This window comes from Strix uralensis, chromosome 27 (genome assembly GCF_047716275.1).
Source record: "Strix uralensis isolate ZFMK-TIS-50842 chromosome 27, bStrUra1, whole genome shotgun sequence".
In the NCBI taxonomy this organism is placed as follows: Eukaryota; Metazoa; Chordata; class Aves; order Strigiformes; family Strigidae; genus Strix; species Strix uralensis.
Window position 1 is genome coordinate 3,591,698 of NC_133998.1, and position 19,886 is coordinate 3,611,583.

Sequence of the window (19,886 nt, forward strand, 5' to 3'; positions counted from 1 at the left end):
GTTTTCTGTCTTTTCCATACAATTTGTAGCGTGGGTTACCACAGCTCACACTGATCATCTTACTCCTTCTCCTGCTCCATTTCTGAGATACTGAGAATGTCAGAGTCCCTACTGATGGCCTGCTATCTTCTTTCAGTAATGAGATTTCTGATATCATTATATAAGGACATTGTGTTTTCCTGCTTGTCTTTTTTTTTTTTTTTAAGTTTATCTGCACAATTCCACCTTACCGTTTTTTCTAAGTGACAGGGGATTGAGTCATTTCACCCCAAAAGCTGTTGTGACACTATGCCGTTTCCCATAGTCTTAACTTCTTCCTGCCTGTGTTTGGCAAAAGAACTTGGCTTCAGCCTCACGAGGGAGGATTTCTTGCCAGCCCCTGGCAATAAACATCAGCATGAACCTACATCCTGCAGTTAATTAGGAACCGTCTCCCACCATGGAGAACTGGAGGCATGGGTCCTGTGGGACTGTTTGATAGTGGCCCGTCACCCCCCTTGTCAGATGTATTGCGGCCCACTTTAGCTGTAGATAAGCTGAAAACACTCAACAGAGTGTTTTATTCCAGTAAGGTGAAAGTTTCCATTCTTAATTATAAGGTTGGAGTCAGAAAAATAAACATACGAGAAGAAAATGGGGTTTTTAAATATATCTGACATCACTCTCTGTCTGCTGTCACTAAGGGGTTCGTGGGGGCGTTTTTTAGCTCCCTCAGGTCATTTATGTTACACCCAAAGGCTTTGCATTCTGAAAGCACATTTCTCAGAGTGCAGTTATGGACAGGTGAATCCTCTGAGCAGTTCCAGGCAGACTTCCCTTTTTTTGCTCTCTTACTCTCAGTGCAGCACATCTTGAGTCAATTCTAGGGGCAGGAAAGAATGCAAAACCTTTTGAATCTATTCTGGGACCAAAACAGAGAACCTCATTCTCAGATTCCTGTTTCCAAAGTTAGAGGATTGGATTCATCCAGCATTTGTCCTTCCAAAAAGCATAACTTGCACTGTGAAACACCACAAGTCTCACAAAGACTGTTACCTGTGCAATATCGTAGTAGATCACAAGGAGCTTTCTCCAGGGGCTGTGGGTAACGAATCAATAATAAAGCTTCCCAGTTTTGATACTTGCAGTGCTTCATCTCCTCCTTCTGTTGGTTTTTGTTTCCAACCATTACCAGAGCACCATTCCAGTAGTTTCCCTGGTTTGGGTTTTTTAGTCTGGGATTTATGAACTTTTCTATCACTTTTTTTTTTCTTCATTTTTGATGCTAGCAGCCTGGTTTCATCTTTGGCTGGGTCACATCCATCTCACAGCAGTTTAATCTATTTCAGGAATTTCTCTAGTTCCTAGTAAATTCAATCCCTTTGTCCATATGTGATTTTTTTTCCAAAATGTAGAGATTATTTCTTAGCCCTGTGTGTGATACTGGAACTACTCTGAAGGCTGTAACCAGAAAGCCTGTCTGTTAGTCTTCTATCAGACTACACATTTTCTGAGGAACTCTTCCTCTGCTGATGGGATTTGTGGAAACGTACTAAGATAGGAGGGATGGGAGCTAGGGACTATCCTTCTAGTCCTTGCTGGCTGATCTGCACAAATAACTTCTCCTGATGTTACACTTTACATTCTACTGAGGCCAAAGCAAGAGTTGTGGTTTCCCAAAACGCATACTTCAGCTGTAAACACGCTGGACTCACCCAAGCCCTGGATTCACTGCCCTGTTCATTTGGTGAAGTCTCTCTGTTCTGGGATATATCCTGGTGATGGGACTGTGGTGTATGGCACCACCACCACCCCATTATCTGGAAGGCCCAGCTGAAGGGGACAATCCGCCACGTTTCACGTCGTTCTCTGCAGATATCAATGAGTGTGAGCGGGACCCGCTGCTGTGCCGAGGTGGGATCTGCATGAACACAGATGGGAGCTTTGAATGCATCTGCCCTCCGGGACATGAGCTGACTTCTGAAGGGAACACTTGCATAGGTGAGGTGATGGAAAGTTGTGTTATGACCAGAGCCTGTTCAAGGGTAATGGTACAGGGAGACTTGGATTCATGCTGGGCGCATGAAACTCTCCTTCCAATCCCATATGTGGGTAGAACACACTCATCCAGGAGGGACCGAGGCCACTCCCAGGGTTTCATTGCATTTATGATGTCTTGTTCTACCTGCTCTTCGCTGAAGGCTGACCAATGGGGCAATGACAAATTCAGTTTGGAGACAGCAGTGGGTGGGGGGGTACCCGGGGATGGGTACAAAATGGTGCTCAGTGTGGCATCAGCATTGCTCGAACTGTTCTTCCCACCACAGATATCAACGAATGCTCCCTCAGTGACAACCTGTGTCGCAACGGACGCTGCGTCAACGTCATTGGTACCTACCAGTGCACGTGTGATTCAGGCTTCCAGGCCACGCTGGACAGGCAGGGCTGTGTCGGTGAGTGCTCCCCTTTGCCAAATAGCCGTGCCAAGACCCTGGTACGCATCTAGAACCCTCCTGGCCTCACACCTCTTGTAATGATCACTGGGTGTCTGAGGGTAAGGCAAGGTGGGAACCTCCTGGCTGAGCTACAGCCAGATTGACACTTTTGGTAAGGGGCTGTCGTCAGCTGTGAAGCTACTCTGAGCTGCAAGTGGTTGGCAGAGAAGACAAGAGGCGCTTTCTTCTAGCTGGGGGAGCTTTGTTTCCTCTTCAGCACCTCTCCCACTTTGTTACTGAGCAGCTCCACTGCGAGGCAGGTATCCCAGCCTGAGACCCTCGCAGCCGCCTAACCTCTCCCTTCTCCCCCAGACATTGATGAGTGCACCATAACCAACGGTGGCTGTGACACACACTGCTCCAACTCGGAGGGCAGCTATGAGTGCAGCTGCAGTGAAGGCTACGCGTTGATGCCGGACAAGAGATCGTGTGCAGGTGAGAGGACAGCTTGGCTCTCATAGGCGCTGCCCCAGGGACCTCTGTGTCCATTTCCAGTCAGCCATAGTGTTGGCTTCAGGGTGAGGGGCTCTCATTTTTAAGTCACTTCCAGAGAGGTGATTTCCCTGGCCAGATGTTTGTGCTTTGCACTGCAATGTCCAGCCCCTCATTACAGGCTCCAGAGTCCTGGAACTACATGATTTGGAGCAAAGCCCCTCCTGCAACTCCCTCCTGACCCCTCCTGCTCCCACAATACTCTTTCGCTGGCCCTAACATCTTTCCTTTGGTGACGGTCTCCTCTCTCTAGATATTGATGAATGTGAGGATAATCCGGACATCTGTGATGGTGGGCAGTGCACTAACATCCCTGGGGAGTACCGTTGCCTCTGCTTCGATGGCTTCATGGCATCCCTGGACATGAAGACCTGCATTGGTGAGGACAGGGCTGTGCCCTGGGCATGTGCCAGCACTGCATCACAAGGATGATGTTGGATGGAGGAAGGGATCTGTATCTGGTTGCCCCAGAATCACATCATAGTTCTTGTGGTGTTCCAAGCAAGTCCTTTTTCTCCTGCAGATGTGAATGAGTGTGATCTCAACCCTAACATCTGCCTGCACGGCGAGTGTGAGAACACGAAGGGCTCCTTCATCTGTCACTGCCAGCTGGGCTACTTTGTCAAGAAGGGAACCACAGGCTGCACAGGTGGGAACTCACCAGACCTGGAGCTAGGGGTGCTGGTGGGAGTCCTCACAAACCCCTCCCACAGCTGTCATGGAGAGAACACCATCCCTGTGCTGGGGGATGCTGCGGACACCCTGGGATGTGGTTGTGGGCTGGGAGCCCCTCCTGGGCAGGCAGAGATGGCCATGAAGGCAGACTGCAGGCAAGGATTGATACCTTCCTAGTTTATAGCCAAGCCAGGGGCCTGCCCTTCTTTTTGTTTTCATCTTCCTGGGGTGAGCACAGATCAGCTCTTCAGCTCAAGGGTACAACTCCAGGCAGCCTGTTCCCCAAAGCACCTTGTTCCCATCCCCTGGGGTTCAGACTCCCAGGAGCCACTGGTACCCAGACCAGTTAACAGGATTGTACTTGGCGGCCCCCTTCTCTCCTGGGGGAGCTGAGCTGTGTCAGCTCTGATGTCCTTCCTTCCTGCAGATATCGATGAATGTGAGATCGGGGCTCACAACTGTGACATGCACGCCTCCTGCATCAATGTGCCCGGGAGCTTCAAATGCAAGTGTCGCACAGGCTGGCTTGGAGATGGGCTGAAGTGCAACGGTAAGTTCTCATCCCAGGAGAGGATGTTTGTGTGTCCGGGTGCTCTGTGGGCACCTGTGAAGGCTGAGCTGAGCTGGCATTTAAAATGCTCTTGAGCCCCAGGAGCTCTGTGTGAGGATTTATGGAAGAGTGGAGAGATGTGGGTGTGTGACAGAGGGGGGCAGTAGGTGTGGGCATACACTGCACTGTCAGGCTCTGCAACCGTGTCTGTGAAGCCACGAATGTGGGAGCGAGGACATGTATTTGTGGGATGTGGAGTGGGTGGGCACGGTATTGAGATGAGTGCGGATGAATGTCGCTGTCAGACTGGCGCCGTGGCTGTGTGGTGATGTGTTGGGGCACGGTGTGGTACGTGTGCAGGGGTACACAGCTGTGGGCGGTGTGTGTGTGTGAGTCCAGGGACTTACTGGCATGTGTGTGGTGTGTATGAAGGGATGCAAGCGTATGGATACACACGTCTGAACTGGGGAGGTACTGGGAACGTGGGTATGTGTGTGTGAAAGCGTCCCACTGCCATATTGTCTGTGTCAGCACTGCCAGGGTTGTCTCATGGCCATAGAGGCTCATGGAGATGTGTTGGAGCCTCACGAGTGCTCCAGCTGCCTTGGGGCTGCAGTCTCCTGGGCCATCTACACGCCCCCCCTGGGCCCTACACGAGCTGCCCAGGCTTGGAGGAAAGGCCAGAGGCCAAGCACTGACGGGGTGTTCTCCCTGAACAGATCTGGACGAGTGTGCAACTGAAGAGCACAAGTGCAACCTGAACGCCAACTGCGTCAACACGCCAGGCTCCTACCGCTGTGCCTGCCGAGAAGGCTTCAACGGGGACGGCTTCTCCTGCTCAGGTGAGGCCCACAGACTCAGCTGGCAGCAGGAGCATGGCTTGGGCATCCTCCTGGGACAGGGAGTCACCCCCTCTCAACCACCTGGCTCAGCTTCCCCAAACCAGATGTCCCCCAAAAGCCACTGCAGCCTGCCCTGCCCCACAGCCTGCTCAGACACCTTCCACAGAGATCCACCTTCCTCCCAGCAGGTCTTTGGGGAGGATCAAGGCAATGAGAAGTATTGCAGCCCCCTACTCCCAGCCTCCCAGTGGAGGAGTGGGAACAAGCTTGTGGGAATTCTCTGGGCAACCTGAGGGCAGCTCCCATCTTCGGGTGGACACCGTGTCACTCTCGTGCTTGACTCTCTCTAGATGTCGACGAGTGTGCGGACAACGTGAACCTGTGTGAGAATGGGCAGTGTCTCAATGCACCTGGGGGTTACCGCTGCGAGTGTGAGATGGGCTTCAATCCCACAGAGGACAGCAAGGCCTGCCAGGGTAAGTCCCCAGTTTTGACTGCTGCTTCAGGAGACCCAGTGGCCACCCCCTTTCTGGCCTTGGTCTCTCCACTGCACTGTCACCGCCTGATCCATTACTAAGCAAGATCCAGCATCACCTGGAGGTGCAAGGCTCCTGAGGTGCCAGCTCTTCCCCTTCCAGGAGTTGGTCCCCAGCCTGCAGAGAGGCTGGGCTAAGCCAAGGATCCATGCAAGATGTGGACAATCAACAAAACAGGGGTGAGGGGAGAGGGCATACACACAGCATGCCTGGTCCTGCTCACCCAGGAGATGGTATCCCATGGCACTAAAACCATCCTGAGATGGGTTACCCACAGCTGAACTGTGGCTCTGCTTTGAGATGGGAGCAGGAGAGGCCTGTCCTGGCCCTCACTCTGCCAGATCCTGAATACCCAGCTTTCCCTGTTTTGCAGACATTGATGAATGCACCTTCCAGAATATCTGTGTCTTTGGGACCTGCCAGAACCTGCCGGGGATGTTCCGCTGCGCCTGTGACGATGGCTATGAACTGGACAGGAGTGGAGGCAACTGCACAGGTATGGGACTTTCACAGGGCTGTTGGATGAGGATCTGCTGGTGTCATCTTGCCCCAGCCATGACAAGGAGTGGCGCTAGCAGCTTAAAGCCAGTCAAGCATCCCTGTGTGATGTGGTGATGTGTCTTTGCTCTTAGCAAGGCCTTGACGCTGCTGTGAGGTGGGCCTTCATGGATGGGAGGGAAAGCTTGGTGTGGCTCTGCTCCTTTCTTCTTCTGACTCTGGGCAGGGTGGTATGAGGTAGGACAAGGCAAGGTCTGCTTGTAGAAAAGCTTTGCCTACCATCGCATGAAGAGCCTTAGAAACACCATGGTTGTGGGGATGCACCCAGAACACACACTACAGAGCTTAGGGCTGGGGCTGTGGTTTCTGTGGCAGTCTTCATCTTTTTTTTTCAGTCTTCATCTTTCCATCCTTTCAGACATTAATGAATGTGCAGACCCTGTGAACTGTATCAACGGCCTGTGTGTCAACACTCCTGGCAGCTACCTGTGCAACTGTCCACAGGACTTCGAGCTGAACCCCACTGGTGTGGGCTGTGTGGGTGAGTGGGGACCTGTGTGGAGGGCACACCTTCCATCCAAGACCTTGGTGGTCCCACCTAGCTGGAACTGGCCACTACCAGAGACTGGGGTGACTGACCACTCTCTGCCCTGCCAAATACCTGGCTGTCCATGATGGGCTTAACCCTGCAGCAGCAGAGTACCTACCTCCTGTTAAGCCTGGCCCACCTTGTGTCACCATTGTGGGTGCTCTCCTGGTTGAAGCAATGTTATTCCTGAGCAGCTCTGGAGCTATTCTTAAGTGTTTGTTTCTTCCAAGGCCCTGGGTTACTGATAACATTATTTGGGTCATGCTCCCTAACCACACTGAAGACAGGCCACCATGCTGTGACCCCTGTACGATATAGTGTGGCTTTTACCAGACAAGCTGGGCAGACTTTATTCTTGAAGGGTTCCCAAAGTCATGAGCTGCAAGAACAGACTGGACGTGGTTTGCTACAACACAGGTGGACATCTGGGACAGGACTGGGGCCTTATCCCTCTCCCTGCTTCTTGAGGCAATAGTGCCATTCACTCTTCCTGTGCACACAAATCTTTACCGGCTTTGCTCACCCACTACTGTCTCTGTGCAGATACCCGTGTTGGGAACTGCTTCCTGGACACCCAGGATCGAGGAGATGGGGGGATCTCCTGCAGCGCAGAAATCGGAGTTGGGGTCACTCGGGCATCCTGCTGCTGCTCGCTGGGTCGTGCATGGGGCAACCCCTGCGAGCTTTGTCCTCCAGCCAACACGAGTGAGTTGGGAAAATGTCTGGGGTGAACTTGAGCAGGGGCTGGATGGGCAGTGTAGAGCAGAGAAGAGACAGGGGGCCACTTCCCTGTTGGCTTCTCAACTCAGTCTGGGGGTCCTGGGTCCAGGATATGTGATCATCACAATAGAGCAAGGGAGGCTGAGGGAGAAGAAGGCAACGCTGTTTGTCAGTGCAGGGCTAGACAGGTGGACCAGGACAGGGGGGAGGTGAGGTGGGGTGGGAGACACCAGGCTGGTTGTGCCTGGGGGATGCAGGTTGGGATCCTTTGTTCCTAGTCCAGTGGGCTGGGGGGGGCAGCAGACCTAAACTAACCCTATTCAAGGGTTAGAAGAGGTTAGACAAGGGTTCAAGGGTTAGAAGGGTTAGGCAGGGCAGCTAAGTTAGCTCAGCATGCAGTGGGAGTCAGGCTGCTCCATCTGGACCCCTGACACCATCCTCATGGCCTATTTCTCCTGGGTTTCTCCTGATTCTCCCTACCCCTTCTGCTTTATGGGAGCCCACTCAGCTCAGGATCCCCCTGACTAACTTTTTCCGCAGCTGAGTACAAGACCTTGTGCCCTGGAGGAGAAGGTTTCCGGCCCAACCCCATCACGGTCATCCTGGAAGGTAAGTCAACCCGGCCCCCATGCCCCCTCACCAGTGACTTGGGTGCTGGGGGACCCCAGCCCCATATGGGCACTGTCTGCTGTGGCACAGGGCTGGCGGGGTGCCCGCCAAGCCCCCCTCCACCAAATGTTAAGCAGCAAGTGTGTGGTCTCCTCGGACATCCTCCAGCCCCATGGCTGAGCCGCTCGGGCACCAGCAAGGGCTGGAGGTGGTGGGATGAGCCCGCTGGGGATCCTGGGGTGAAGGCGCCACCCGGGCTGGGCTCAGGCAGTGAACACCCCCGCGACTGCTCTCCCTCCTCAGACATTGACGAGTGCCAGGAGCTGCCGGGCCTCTGCCAGGGCGGCAACTGCGTGAACACTTTTGGCAGCTTCCAGTGTGAGTGCCCCCTTGGCTACTACCTCAATGAGGACACGCGCATCTGTGAAGGTAACTGCACCACGGGGCCTGTGCTTGCCTGTGTGCCTGGCGTGTATGGCACACGTCCGTGTGTGTGCAACAGAGTTGTGCGTGTATCGGGGCTGCCCTAAGAGTGGTTGGCAGAATCCCTTCCCCTTTCCATTTCAGACTTCCCACCCTCATCACAAACCCTTTCCCCTTTCCCCTTTCCCAGTGCCAGGCCAGCCTGGTCGCTGTGCCAGTCCCATCCATACCCTATGCCAAGCCTACCCCCAACGCCATGGCAGGCCCTTCTCTACCTGTGCCCAGTGCTTTGACCTCCAATCTCCTTTATTCGGCAGATATTGATGAGTGCTCTGCTCACATTGGGATCTGTGGCCCTGGGACCTGCTACAACACCCTCGGCAACTACACCTGCGTGTGCCCCCCTGAGTACATGCAAGTCAACGGAGGAAATAACTGCATGGGTACGGATGCACGGTCCGAATCTGCGGGAGGGGGTCTGGCAGTGCCCTGCCTGTGTGCGAACCCTGGGTTGTGCTGTGGGCAGCAACGTGGCTGAGTGGACAGAGCAGAAGGGCTGGGAGCGAGGGCTGGGACTCGGGATGCCTGAGCTCACCAGTGCCTCACCCCATCCCTGCCCCTACGCCGTGCACGTTCCCGTGCCAGAGGGGCTGACGCTCGCCCTGACAGCGGTTATAGGGAGAGCGGCTGGCACGGGGCAGTGAGGGACCCAGCAGAGCATTGCCACTGCCTGCTGCGGGGCAGGACCCCACGCTCTCGCTGGAGCAGAGCTTCAGCCCATCACTGCAGCCGCTTTGCTGGGCTGCCCTGTGTGTCACCTGCGGTCCCCAGGACAGGACAGGGTGGCATACCCTCAGCAATGAGCTCCCCGGGGCTGGCAGCACCCCTTCCTGGGGCTGGCACAAGACGCTGTCTGGGCTCTCTTTGCAGACATGAGGAAGAGCGTGTGCTATCGCAACTACAACGACACGTGTGAGAACGAGCTCTCCTTCAACATGACCAAGAAGATGTGCTGCTGCTCCTACAACATTGGCAAGGCCTGGAACAAGCCATGCGAACCCTGCCCCACACCAGCCAGCCGTAAGTCAAGCTTTTGGGAAGAACGTCTTAATCCTGTGGCTGCCCCCTCACTTCTCCAGCAGGCCCACGTGCACTTTGAGTGCAAAATAGAGGGGGACAAGGGAGAGCATCAAGTCTGGCAGGTGGCACCTGGGGGGGGGAGCGCTGCGGGGACGTGCGTGGCAGTAGAAGGACACAGGGGACTGGGACAGTATGTGCAGCGAGGAGATGATGTGTGGGCTGCATGGGCAGTGGTGTGGGTGTCAGCGTTGTGTGGAGGAGTGAGTCTGTACCTGCCTGCAAGGTGTGCAGACGCCACGTGTGCACGTGCCATTAATTGTGTGTGTGTGTGCCCTGCAGTGCAGGCGCGTGTAACCTTTGCCTGGTGCCATACGTGTTCTTGGCCCCTGTGACTCCTGACCGAGCACCATGCAGATCCCCTCCTGCCTGTCAGATCACCTCTCCGCTCACTCCAGCCTTAGTTGGCCCTTGTCCCTCTCGTCCCCCATGCCACTGGGCATGGCCATGACCTTGGTGTTCCCCTTCCAGCCGAGTACCAGATCCTGTGTGGGAACCAGGCCCCTGGATTTATCATCGACATCCACACAGGAAAGCCGATCGGTGAGTAGAGCCCCCGTGCCCAGGAGATCCAGGTCTGCTCTCTGCCCCTCTGCTTTCTCCCCATGGTGCTTGTGAGCCTGTTCCCTTCCCCTCCCTTAGTAAATTAAGCCCCGAGCAGAAAAGAGACAAGGAAAAGAGGTGGCACACATGGCTGCAAGCAGCTGGCCAAACCTTCCTGAGTGGCTGGGCTGCTCAGACCTCCCTACATTTGCAATTATGCCTTGGTTTCCATCCCACCACGAGAGACAGGTGGCCAGTGACCACAGGCAGTGGCCAGTGGCCAGGTAGATCCAGACCTGTGATAGCCCTGGTGCTCACACTGGCAGCAGGGCACCTCTGAGAGCCAAGGTTTCAGGTTTGTGTTTTGGTGGATGGAAAGCCAGAGCAGCTGTTGAAAATCCTGGGATTTGTGAGCTGTCTAGAGATGTTTTGCAGTCTTGAAAGATGGACTCGCTGGTAGTTTGTGAGACAAACAGATAATCATTGCTTCACCTGGCCTTGGCAACATCAACCAGGGGACTGAAGAGGAAGGAGATGAGTTCATCTTCTGCTCCCAGAAAGAAAGTGCAGCAGAGGGTATCAGGGCAGGGCTGCAGGGCTGGCAGGGCTGGTGGTGGATTGTGCTGGGCACAGCAACAGAGTCAGGGACCCTGGAGGCATCTCAGTATTTCAGTGACCCCCTGGACGTCCCATTTGCAGCCTGGTCCCAGAGCCTTAGTGAGTAACTGTGTTACTGCAGAGACACACTCAGAGAAACACGGTGGGTGTCTGGGGTAGGACCCCTCCCATGTGCTGTGCAGGCTCTGCCAGAAATCCTGTGGCTCCTACGACTTGGAGTCTTATGTGGTTCTGTTGTGTACCCAGATCTCTGCAGAGCAGCCCTGGCCTGGCAGGATCTGCAGATCCAGTATCAGTCCTCCAAGAGTTGCTCCACTGTTTGGTGGCCCCTTCCTGACAGTCTTCTTTTTAGGATGAACAAGGGCAGCAGCCTCCCAGCCCCCAGCTATGGGGGATGCTTTCCTCCCTGCTGCCTTCCCAGGATGCTGAGAGATGTTGTCTGTGTGCAGATATCGATGAGTGCAGCGAGATCCCTGCTATCTGCACGAACGGTGTCTGCATCAACCAAATCGGCAGCTTCAGGTGCGAGTGTCCCATCGGATTCAGCTACAACAACATCCTGCTCATCTGCGAAGGTAACGGGGCAGCCGGGGCAGCGCTGCCAGGGGCGCCCAGGAGGGTGGGGGCTCTCCGCATGGCACTAGCATCTCCCCACCTTGTGGGGCACCAGGATGTGGGCTGTCAGCAGACATGGACAGAGTCTACACGTTCTCAGCCTTCTTGAAATCTTCTTCATTTTCCGCATCAATGGTTGGACAAAAATTGCTGATTTTCATTCATGCTCCTTTCTGGCTTTCCCTTCCTCTCTTTTTTGGCTTTTTTTAGAAAAAGTTTGCAAATGTGCGTGTTTCAAAGTTTTAAGTTGTAACTAAAATTCCCATTATTTTCTTGCAAAGCAATAAAAAAAAAAAAAAGTTGAAAATTGACCCCAATTGGAGCAAACCCAGGGTTAAAATTCAGTTGACTGCACTGAGCCACTCCAGCCCTTCCAGGATGATGGTGCCTGGTGAGGGCTCGTCACTCTGCACAGTCCAGGTTTGCCCTGCTCTCCTCCCACAGACATCGACGAGTGCAGCAGTGGGGAGAACCTCTGCCAGCGCAACGCTGACTGCATCAACATCCCGGGCAGTTACAGGTGCGAATGCTCAACCGGATACAAGCTGTCGCCTAGCGGAGCCTGCGTGGGTAAGACGGGAGCTCTTTGCTACCTATTCCAGAGACACGTGTGCGAGGCGCTGACACCCCTGCCTAGGCTCTTCAGATGGTTGTGCAGACCCAAGGAAGGACGGGATGAAGGACTTGCCGGTCCCACGCGTGGGTCTTTTGTCAAGCCTGGGCACTATGACCTGGCTGTGCTGTGATTATGGGATATCTGTACCTTTGGAACAATTCCCAGGGACTGTGGGCTCCTGAGGGAGGAGAAAAGGTCACTGTGATGTGCAGCTTTAGTCTGGCAACTCAGGCCACTTTCTCCAGCAAAATTTATTTATTTAGAGATGGCAGCGCACAAATCTTATTCTCTGTGAAGCCACCTCTCAGAAAACAGAGCCGGTTCTGCTGTGCTGCCGCTCACAGACACAGCTGCCCACCAGCAAGCCGGGCTCTGCAAAAGGCTGGTGCCTCGGCTCTTCCCGTTTGGTCCATCCCTTCTCCTCACTAGTGCCACTTTGCTTTGTTTCAGGTCGCAACGAGTGCCAGGAGATCCCCAACGTCTGCAGCCACGGGGACTGCGTTGACACCGAGGGCAGCTACGTCTGCATCTGCCACAACGGCTTCAAGGCCACGGGGGAACAGACCATGTGCATGGGTCAGTGTGGCTGCCGCAGCCCTGCAGTGAATCAGATATCAGGATGGACACGAGCTGGATAGTGCCAAGGACAGCCAAGGGCCACAGTGTCCTCTTGATCCCAGGCTGCCCCTGGAAGCCACAGGGGTGTTGTGCAGCTGCCTGGACTCTGTCTGCACACCCAAGACAGTGGCTCTCAGCTCACTCAGCCCCTGAGTCAGCTGCGACCTTCTCTCTGCAGATATTGATGAGTGTGACCGACAGCCCTGCGGAAACGGGACCTGCAAGAACACAGTTGGCTCCTACAACTGCCTCTGCTTCCCTGGCTTTGAGCTAACGCACAATAACGACTGCATGGGTGAGCTGCATGGAATCCTGACCGCAGGGATTGCTGCCTGGGGTCAACGCGGCAGCAGCTCAGGGACATGGAGTGTCACACAGGGACATACAGGGTGTCAGCTCTGGGTGTCACCTGGCAATGGCTGTAGAAGTGACCTCTGGGTGTCACCTGGCAGTGACTGTAGGGGTATTTGTATGTGTCAGAGGTGTAGGGCTGGCTAAGGCAGCGCGCTGACACTCATGCTGTGCATATCTCTTCCTGTTGTGCTTATCCTTTCCCTCCCACAGACATTGATGAGTGTTCATCCCTGGTGGGGCAGGTGTGTCGAAACGGCCAGTGCATCAACAGCATCGGCTCCTTCCAGTGCCTGTGCCAAGAGGGGTATGACCGGACCCCTGATGGGAAGAACTGTGTAGGTGAGTGTCTGGGCAGCAGGCTGGCCCTCCTCAGCAGGTTGAGCCGTGTGTTGGCGTGGCTGGCACTGTGCAGTGCTATAAGACGTGGTCCCCAAGCTGGTCCCATCAGAGGCAACTGAGCAGTGGACTCTCCAAATCCGCTCACAAGGTCCCAAGTCCTCTGGAGCCAAAGTCTGGTCATTTGCCCATGGAGAGCTGGACTGGGCCCCACTCTGCCTGCATCTCCCAGCAGTGCAGGGAACAGTCAAGCCAGCCCCTTTCCATGTGCTGAGACCTGCAGGCAGTGAGGAGAAATGTGGTCCTGTCCATGCCCCTCAAGCATGCAGAGTTGTACCAGGGATGCCTTGGGAACCATCTTGCAGGCAGGGGCTGTGGGGGCAGACAGGCACGTTGTGCTCTGGTTACTTGTGTCCCCCACTCTGCCTCCTGCAGCACCAGGTCCTGCAGGGCTGAGTCCATGTTCCCAGGGTACACAAGGTAGAACGTCCTGGAAAATGTCTTACCTGCTTCTCTTGCATCTTTTGGGCAAAGCATGGTGCAGCTGCAGGAAGGACCTGGGTGCAGTAAGGTACCCTGCACCCTAGTCCTCCAAGCTGAGCACAGACACTATCACTGGTTATTTTCCCTCCTCTGCAGACATCAATGAGTGCGTGAGCCTGCCTGGGACCTGCTCCCCGGGCACCTGCCAGAACCTGGAGGGCTCCTTCCGCTGCATCTGCCCCCCGGGGTACGAGGTGCAGAACGACAACTGCATCGGTAATGTTGGCTCCCTGCTTCCTCCATTTCCACCACAGCATGTGACCGCCTTGGACTATTCCCAGAACAACCGTATTCCTCCTGAGTGGGCAGGGGCATGCATCACCACCCCCAAATATCTTCTTGAAAGCAATTGGACACAGAGCAAGGCAAGGCCTGCTCCCATGGTGGAGGAGGCTCAGTGGTTTTCCTATGCCCTGGCCTCTTCATTGTCCCATTTGCCCCGGGGGTGTGTTAAGGGTTAGGGCCGGGGTGATGTCCTGCAGGCATCAGAGCTCCCCAGACATCACAGCTTCAGCTGGTTTTAATGCAATGAGGAAAGGAGTGACCTTTAGCTGCTCTGTAATATATCCCTGGTGCTCTCAGATATCAACGAGTGTGAAGAGGAGCCCAACATCTGCCTTTTCGGGACATGCACCAATACCCCTGGCAGCTTCCAGTGTGTCTGCCCTCCAGGCTTTGTGCTGTCTGATAACGGCCGACGGTGCTTCGGTGAGTGCAGCTCATCGCGGTGGGGAGGGGAGCATGACCATCCCAGATGTCTGCGATGACCTGTGCATTTCCCCATCTCCTACAGATACTCGCCAGAGCTTCTGCTTCACTCGTTTTGACAACGGAAAGTGCTCTGTCCCCAAGGCCTTCAACACCACCAAGGCTCGGTGTTGCTGCAGCAAGATGCCAGGAGAAGGCTGGGGAGACCCGTGTGAGCTCTGCCCGCAGGAGGGGAACGGTAGGTGTGCTGGGACCCAGCTCCACGGGAGAGATGTCTGCAAGTGTCTCTGACATGAGCGGAGTGTGGGGAAGGTGTGCAGGTCAGGCAAGGCAACCAGCGACGCGAGTGTCCAGCAAAGTGGTCTCCTCCATCTGGAGAGCAGCCCTTACTGGGCTGCAGTATTCCCTGGGTCTCCAGCCAACCACAGCCAGGCTTATTTCTGCTTTGGATCTGCTCTCAGTTCTCTGCAGGGCTTTAGATAAGGCAAAAGTATCTCAGAGCCTCCAGATCCAAGGCAAGCACAGGCGTTTTCCAGCCAGCTGGGGTTTTGTGGCCTCCCATGGGCAGTGAGCTGTCAAGATCTCGGTCATGCTCTAGAAGCCTCCAAAGCACATTTCAGCTTCTGTGAGTAGAAGCATTTGTAAGCATATCTCACGTTTCTACTTTCTTCCAGTTGCCTTCCAGGAGCTGTGTCCATATGGCCATGGAGCCATCCCAGGCCCAGGTGACACCCGAGAAGGTAAGGTCTGATCTAGGGATGAGAAGAAATTTGGTTTGGGATGGGGGGTATTGTCTAGACGCAACCAGGCCTAGGCTATCTGGAGAGTAGGGTTGAACCCCAGTGGCAGGAGGGACTGGGTGCCCTCCCAAGCTCATGGTCTCTGACTGCTCACCAAAGGTTCAGCCCCCAGCTCTGGAGAGGGATTATCTGGGATTGCAGGTCAGTCCTGAGAGGATGGGGATAAGTTTCTGCCTACGTGCTCACATGAAGTTTCATGGCCTTGGTTTCCCTTCTAGATGTTAATGAATGTTCAGAGAACCTGGGTGTCTGCATAAACGGGGCCTGCATTAACACTGATGGGTCCTTCCGCTGCGAGTGCCCCTTTGGGTACAACCTGGACTACACAGGAGTCAACTGTGTGGGTAAGGGTCTGCACAGGGAGCACCTGCTCCCTCTTGCTTTTATCCTCCTTATGTCAGAGGTTACGAGCATGTGCGTCGTGTGTGTGTGTGTGTGTGTGTGTGTAGAGAAGGAACTTGCTTCTCCCCTGCCCCTTTGCATTTTACCCCCGGCTCCTGGCTTTGCTGGGCTTGTTTGAATGCTCTGGCTGCCGGAAGAGACCAGCCTGCACCTTTCCTATCTAACTCATCCACCTGACGTGGTCCCGGCTTCCTCCAGATACCGACGAGTGCTCCATCGGCAACCCCTGTGGGAACGGCACCTGCACCAACGTGGTGGGAGGCTTCGAGTGCGCCTGTGATGAGGGCTTTGAGCCGGGTCCCATGATGACATGCGAAGGTAATGCTGCTGTGGGGCAATCCCGTCACCCCCATTGCATACTGGGCCGTGTGTGTGACCCCACCGGGTCACTGCCTGGGTGAGCAGTAGTCAGGTCAGCCTCCAATGGACAGTGCGGAAAAGCTGCCTGGGGCTCCTCTCCACATGAGTGTGTATATCAGCGCTGGTCCCCTTCGGCTTCCTCTGAGGCTGGAGCCCTGGAGGAGGTCTGGAGAGCTGCCTAAATGCAGGAGCTGCCTCACCAAGGAGCCATGACCCTGTCCCCATCAAAGCTGCTGAGACATCATGTGTCTGTCCCTCTGCAACTGAAGACCATGACAGGAAGCCTTGGTGGAATGATGTTCTCATGACATGAATGCATGGCGGGGGGGAATGTGTCCTGGGGAGGTCCACCACTGTTACTGCCCAGCTGAGTCTGCTGAGAGCACAGAGTCGAGCTCTCTCCTCTCTCCTGCCTCCCAGACATCAACGAATGCTCACTGAATCCCCTGCTCTGTGCCTTCCGCTGCATCAACACCTTCGGCTCCTACGAGTGCACCTGCCCATCTGGATACGCCCTCCGAGAAGACAGAAGAATGTGCAGAGGTAGAATCCCCTTCTGCACCCATCAGGGGAGCTCCCACACTCTCCCCAGCCCCCTGCACTTAGCCGGTCTCTGATGCTGTCCAGAGAGGAGGCAGGACTTCTGAGCTGGCATCTCTGGGCTTGGGCTCACTCTCACCTACCTTGGTGTCTCTTCTGTGTGCCAGCCAGCCCGGGCCGAGGCCGTAGGGACTGGCAGAGCATTGCAGATGTCAGCACTCAGTTCCTAGTTGCCCCCTCAGTGCTGCTGAGCTGGTGGGTTGACCATGGTCTCATGAGGTTCTCGGTTGCAGATCTGGATGAGTGTGCAGAGGGCCTGCACGACTGCGAGTCTCGAGGGATGCTGTGCAAGAATCTCATCGGCACCTTCATGTGCATCTGCCCACCAGGAATGCAACGCAGGCCCGATGGAGAGGGCTGCACAGGTACCAAGGACCAGGCTGGGAGGGATTCCCAGTGGGGCTGGAGAACATCCTCTTCTAGGCATTGTCCATGTAGCTTTATTTTATGTCCTTCTGTCAAACAGCTCCTCCCCAGGGTTTACCATGTTTCAGAACTTCCTGTATGGCCTACTAGATGCCTACACACACAAAACCTCTGTTCATCTCTGGACCCGTGGGTCTACACAGTTCCAGCACAGGGTGACACAGCGTTATGCCATGTGTCCCTTCTGTTGAGTCTTTCCATGCCTGTGTCAAGCTGCTTTGCACTGGGCTGCTTTTGGAAGGGCCAGCACGGGACAGCCCAGACCTACACAGTATTAGGCACAGCAGGGATGTGGAGTGAGCCCAGCTCTACTCCTAGCCCAGCAGCTTGGCCACTTGCAGGTGGAGGATGTGTAAACCCGGGAAGCTGGGTACTCAGCCACCCTGCTTCGGGAGAGGTCCAGAGCAGGTGGATGTGTTTCTCAGCTGCCTAAGGGTGTGGAAATGGTCCTCAAGGACTATGTGATGGCGTTTCAAACTGAGTAATAGCATGAGGACTCATGGAAAGCTGAAATGTGTCCTGTGCCTCACCGCAGCCCTTTGTGGTTCCTTCATTCCTAGATGAGAACGAGTGTCGCACCAAGCCTGGAATCTGCCCCAACGGCCGCTGCATCAACACGGTGGGAAGTTACCGCTGTGACTGCAACGAAGGTTTTGAAGTCAGCCCCTCTGGCACAGAGTGTATTGGTAATGACCGAGTCCTGATGGGTCTTGAGCAGCCTCTCCTTACTAGCAGATGATGCTTCTCAGGTGGTTCAGGGTTTCTGAGTGGAGAGGTTGTTGAGGCATCACCTTTGCATTGAGCATTATCCAAACCACACTACCCTCCATGCTGGAACTGGGACAGGCTGGACAGGCTGCTCAGTTATCCCTGGTGCTGACACCGACTCAGATCCTGAACTTGTATCCCCACTCTCTCTCTCCAGACACCCGCCAAGGATTCTGCTTCACAGAAGTACTGCAAACCATGTGCCAGATGTCCTCCACCAACCGCAACCTGGTCACCAAATCTGAGTGTTGCTGCAACAGTGGGCGCAGCTGGGGCCCCCAGTGTGAACTCTGCCCCCTTCCTGGAACCGCCCAGTACAAGAAAATGTGTCCTCATGGGCCAGGGTACTCCACTGATGGGAGAGGTGAGCTGGGGCCCAAATCACCTTCAGTGCAGAGGGGACATGTGGGTACAGGCAGAATTCCCCTGGAAACTGGCTGGGACAGACCTACACAGTGCCTGGAGCAGACAAAAAGCCTCTGCGACATTATCTTACAGATCCCTGAATGTAGCCTCTGGCTCCCTGGGAGAGTCTGAGCTGCCCTGGCACAGTGCTGGCACAGGAGCATGGGGCCAGAGGCAGCACTGGCACTAACGGATCCTTCCCTCCCTCCCGCAGACATCGACGAGTGCAAGGTACTGCCCAACCTCTGCAAGAACGGACAGTGCATCAACAGCATCGGCTCCTTCCGCTGCCACTGCAGGCTGGGCTACACCGCAGATATCACAGGCACAGCCTGTGTGGGTGAGTTGGGAGAAGGAAACTCATGTCTCTGGACAGCTCTTGGCCTCGGCAGACTTCCACACCTACTTTTCAGCTGCAAAGGGAGGGTCCTGTAACCCCCACCTGGGAGCTGCCCTCACCTCTGGCCATACCATCCTACGTATCTGTAGCAGGGCTCTGGTCGCTTTGCCCTATTGTGTGGTCCTCTGTACATCACAGCTGTCACTTTGTGTTGTTTAACTCCTTATCTTCTCCCTGTGACCCTGGGAGTCACAGGGACTGGCAGGGAGTGTGATCCAGAGGTGAAAGTCTGTGAGCAGCCAAACCTTTCGCTGGCAGGGCAGCTGGTTCTAGCCAGCCCGAGTGCCACGTTGGGAATCCAGATGTTGACATAAAAGGCACCCCCGGAATCACAGCTGCAAGCATCTGGGGAAGTACCAAAGGGGTTGAGGATGTGCTGTACTTCCAGTATTGAGATGGTGTTCAGGACCATGCCAGCAGCTGTGTGTCTTAGACACGGAGTGGGAAAAAGTCTCACAGAAACCAAGCTTAGGAGCAGAGCAGATAAGCCCTTGAGCACCAGGACAGGATTCCTCTCTAAACATCCTTGCCCTTTCTCCAGCTTTGTGCCCTCCAGCCTGGCTCAAAGTTATGGCCTTTGTCAGAGCCATGGCTGCTACTTCCTGCCGGGCAGAGGTGACAAAGCTCCAGAAGTACAGGGCTGGCCCCATCCCTGATGTTCCCAGTACTCGGGAGGAGCATCTACCCATCTCTTCAGCTAGGAAGGGGCTGGGAAAGACATCACTCAGACCCCCCAGGTCACACAACATCCCATGTCTGAGCAGGGAGGTGATTCAGCTCTTTTCCTGCAGGAGATCTCCCACATTTTTTGTGGTGGCTCAAACTAAGGTGCTCCCTCAAAGCCCTTGTCCCTGCTCACCTGCTTCCTGCAGAGTGGAAAAGATGCATTTATCTGGGGCAGGGCATGCCAGGATCCATAGGGCCATCTGACCACTTCGTTATGTGGGGCCGTGAAACCTGGGGTCACCTTGTGTTCAGGAGCCCCTTGGTAGGCTGAATGGTCCAAGGGGTGGTGGGGGCCCAGGCCAGCAGCACAACCTGGGAAGGCTGATGTGTCTTGTCTCTCGAGTCTAGATTTGGATGAGTGTAACCAGTCCCCTAAACCATGTAACTTCATCTGCAAGAACACAGAAGGCAGCTACCAGTGCTCCTGCCCCCGAGGGTACATTCTGCAAGAAGATGGGAAGATCTGCAAAGGTATTCACCCAGGAGAAGGCAGAACCCAGAAG

At 54.9% G+C, this 19,886-nt stretch overlaps 1 protein-coding gene across 1 annotated transcript in view; it reads left to right on the top strand.

Moving 5' to 3' along the window:
- Positions 1–19,886, top strand: part of LOC141935416 (fibrillin-2-like) — a 113,662-nt gene that overhangs the window by 87,674 nt on the left and 6,102 nt on the right. Inside the window, exons 26-58 of the mRNA XM_074851564.1 lie at positions 1,855–1,980; positions 2,307–2,432; positions 2,787–2,909; positions 3,220–3,345; positions 3,490–3,615; positions 4,069–4,191; positions 4,911–5,033; positions 5,384–5,509; positions 5,943–6,065; positions 6,486–6,608; positions 7,200–7,361; positions 7,917–7,985; positions 8,289–8,414; positions 8,726–8,851; positions 9,339–9,488; positions 10,017–10,088; positions 11,156–11,281; positions 11,766–11,891; positions 12,388–12,513; positions 12,734–12,850; positions 13,120–13,248; positions 13,885–14,004; positions 14,371–14,496; positions 14,582–14,734; positions 15,171–15,236; positions 15,515–15,640; positions 15,897–16,016; positions 16,479–16,601; positions 16,892–17,023; positions 17,645–17,770; positions 18,010–18,216; positions 18,472–18,597; positions 19,732–19,854. Of these exons, the coding sequence (XP_074707665.1) occupies positions 1,855–1,980; positions 2,307–2,432; positions 2,787–2,909; positions 3,220–3,345; positions 3,490–3,615; positions 4,069–4,191; positions 4,911–5,033; positions 5,384–5,509; positions 5,943–6,065; positions 6,486–6,608; positions 7,200–7,361; positions 7,917–7,985; positions 8,289–8,414; positions 8,726–8,851; positions 9,339–9,488; positions 10,017–10,088; positions 11,156–11,281; positions 11,766–11,891; positions 12,388–12,513; positions 12,734–12,850; positions 13,120–13,248; positions 13,885–14,004; positions 14,371–14,496; positions 14,582–14,734; positions 15,171–15,236; positions 15,515–15,640; positions 15,897–16,016; positions 16,479–16,601; positions 16,892–17,023; positions 17,645–17,770; positions 18,010–18,216; positions 18,472–18,597; positions 19,732–19,854 (4,122 nt within the window). The remainder of the gene's footprint in view (positions 1–1,854; positions 1,981–2,306; positions 2,433–2,786; positions 2,910–3,219; positions 3,346–3,489; positions 3,616–4,068; positions 4,192–4,910; positions 5,034–5,383; positions 5,510–5,942; positions 6,066–6,485; positions 6,609–7,199; positions 7,362–7,916; positions 7,986–8,288; positions 8,415–8,725; positions 8,852–9,338; positions 9,489–10,016; positions 10,089–11,155; positions 11,282–11,765; positions 11,892–12,387; positions 12,514–12,733; positions 12,851–13,119; positions 13,249–13,884; positions 14,005–14,370; positions 14,497–14,581; positions 14,735–15,170; positions 15,237–15,514; positions 15,641–15,896; positions 16,017–16,478; positions 16,602–16,891; positions 17,024–17,644; positions 17,771–18,009; positions 18,217–18,471; positions 18,598–19,731; positions 19,855–19,886) is intronic.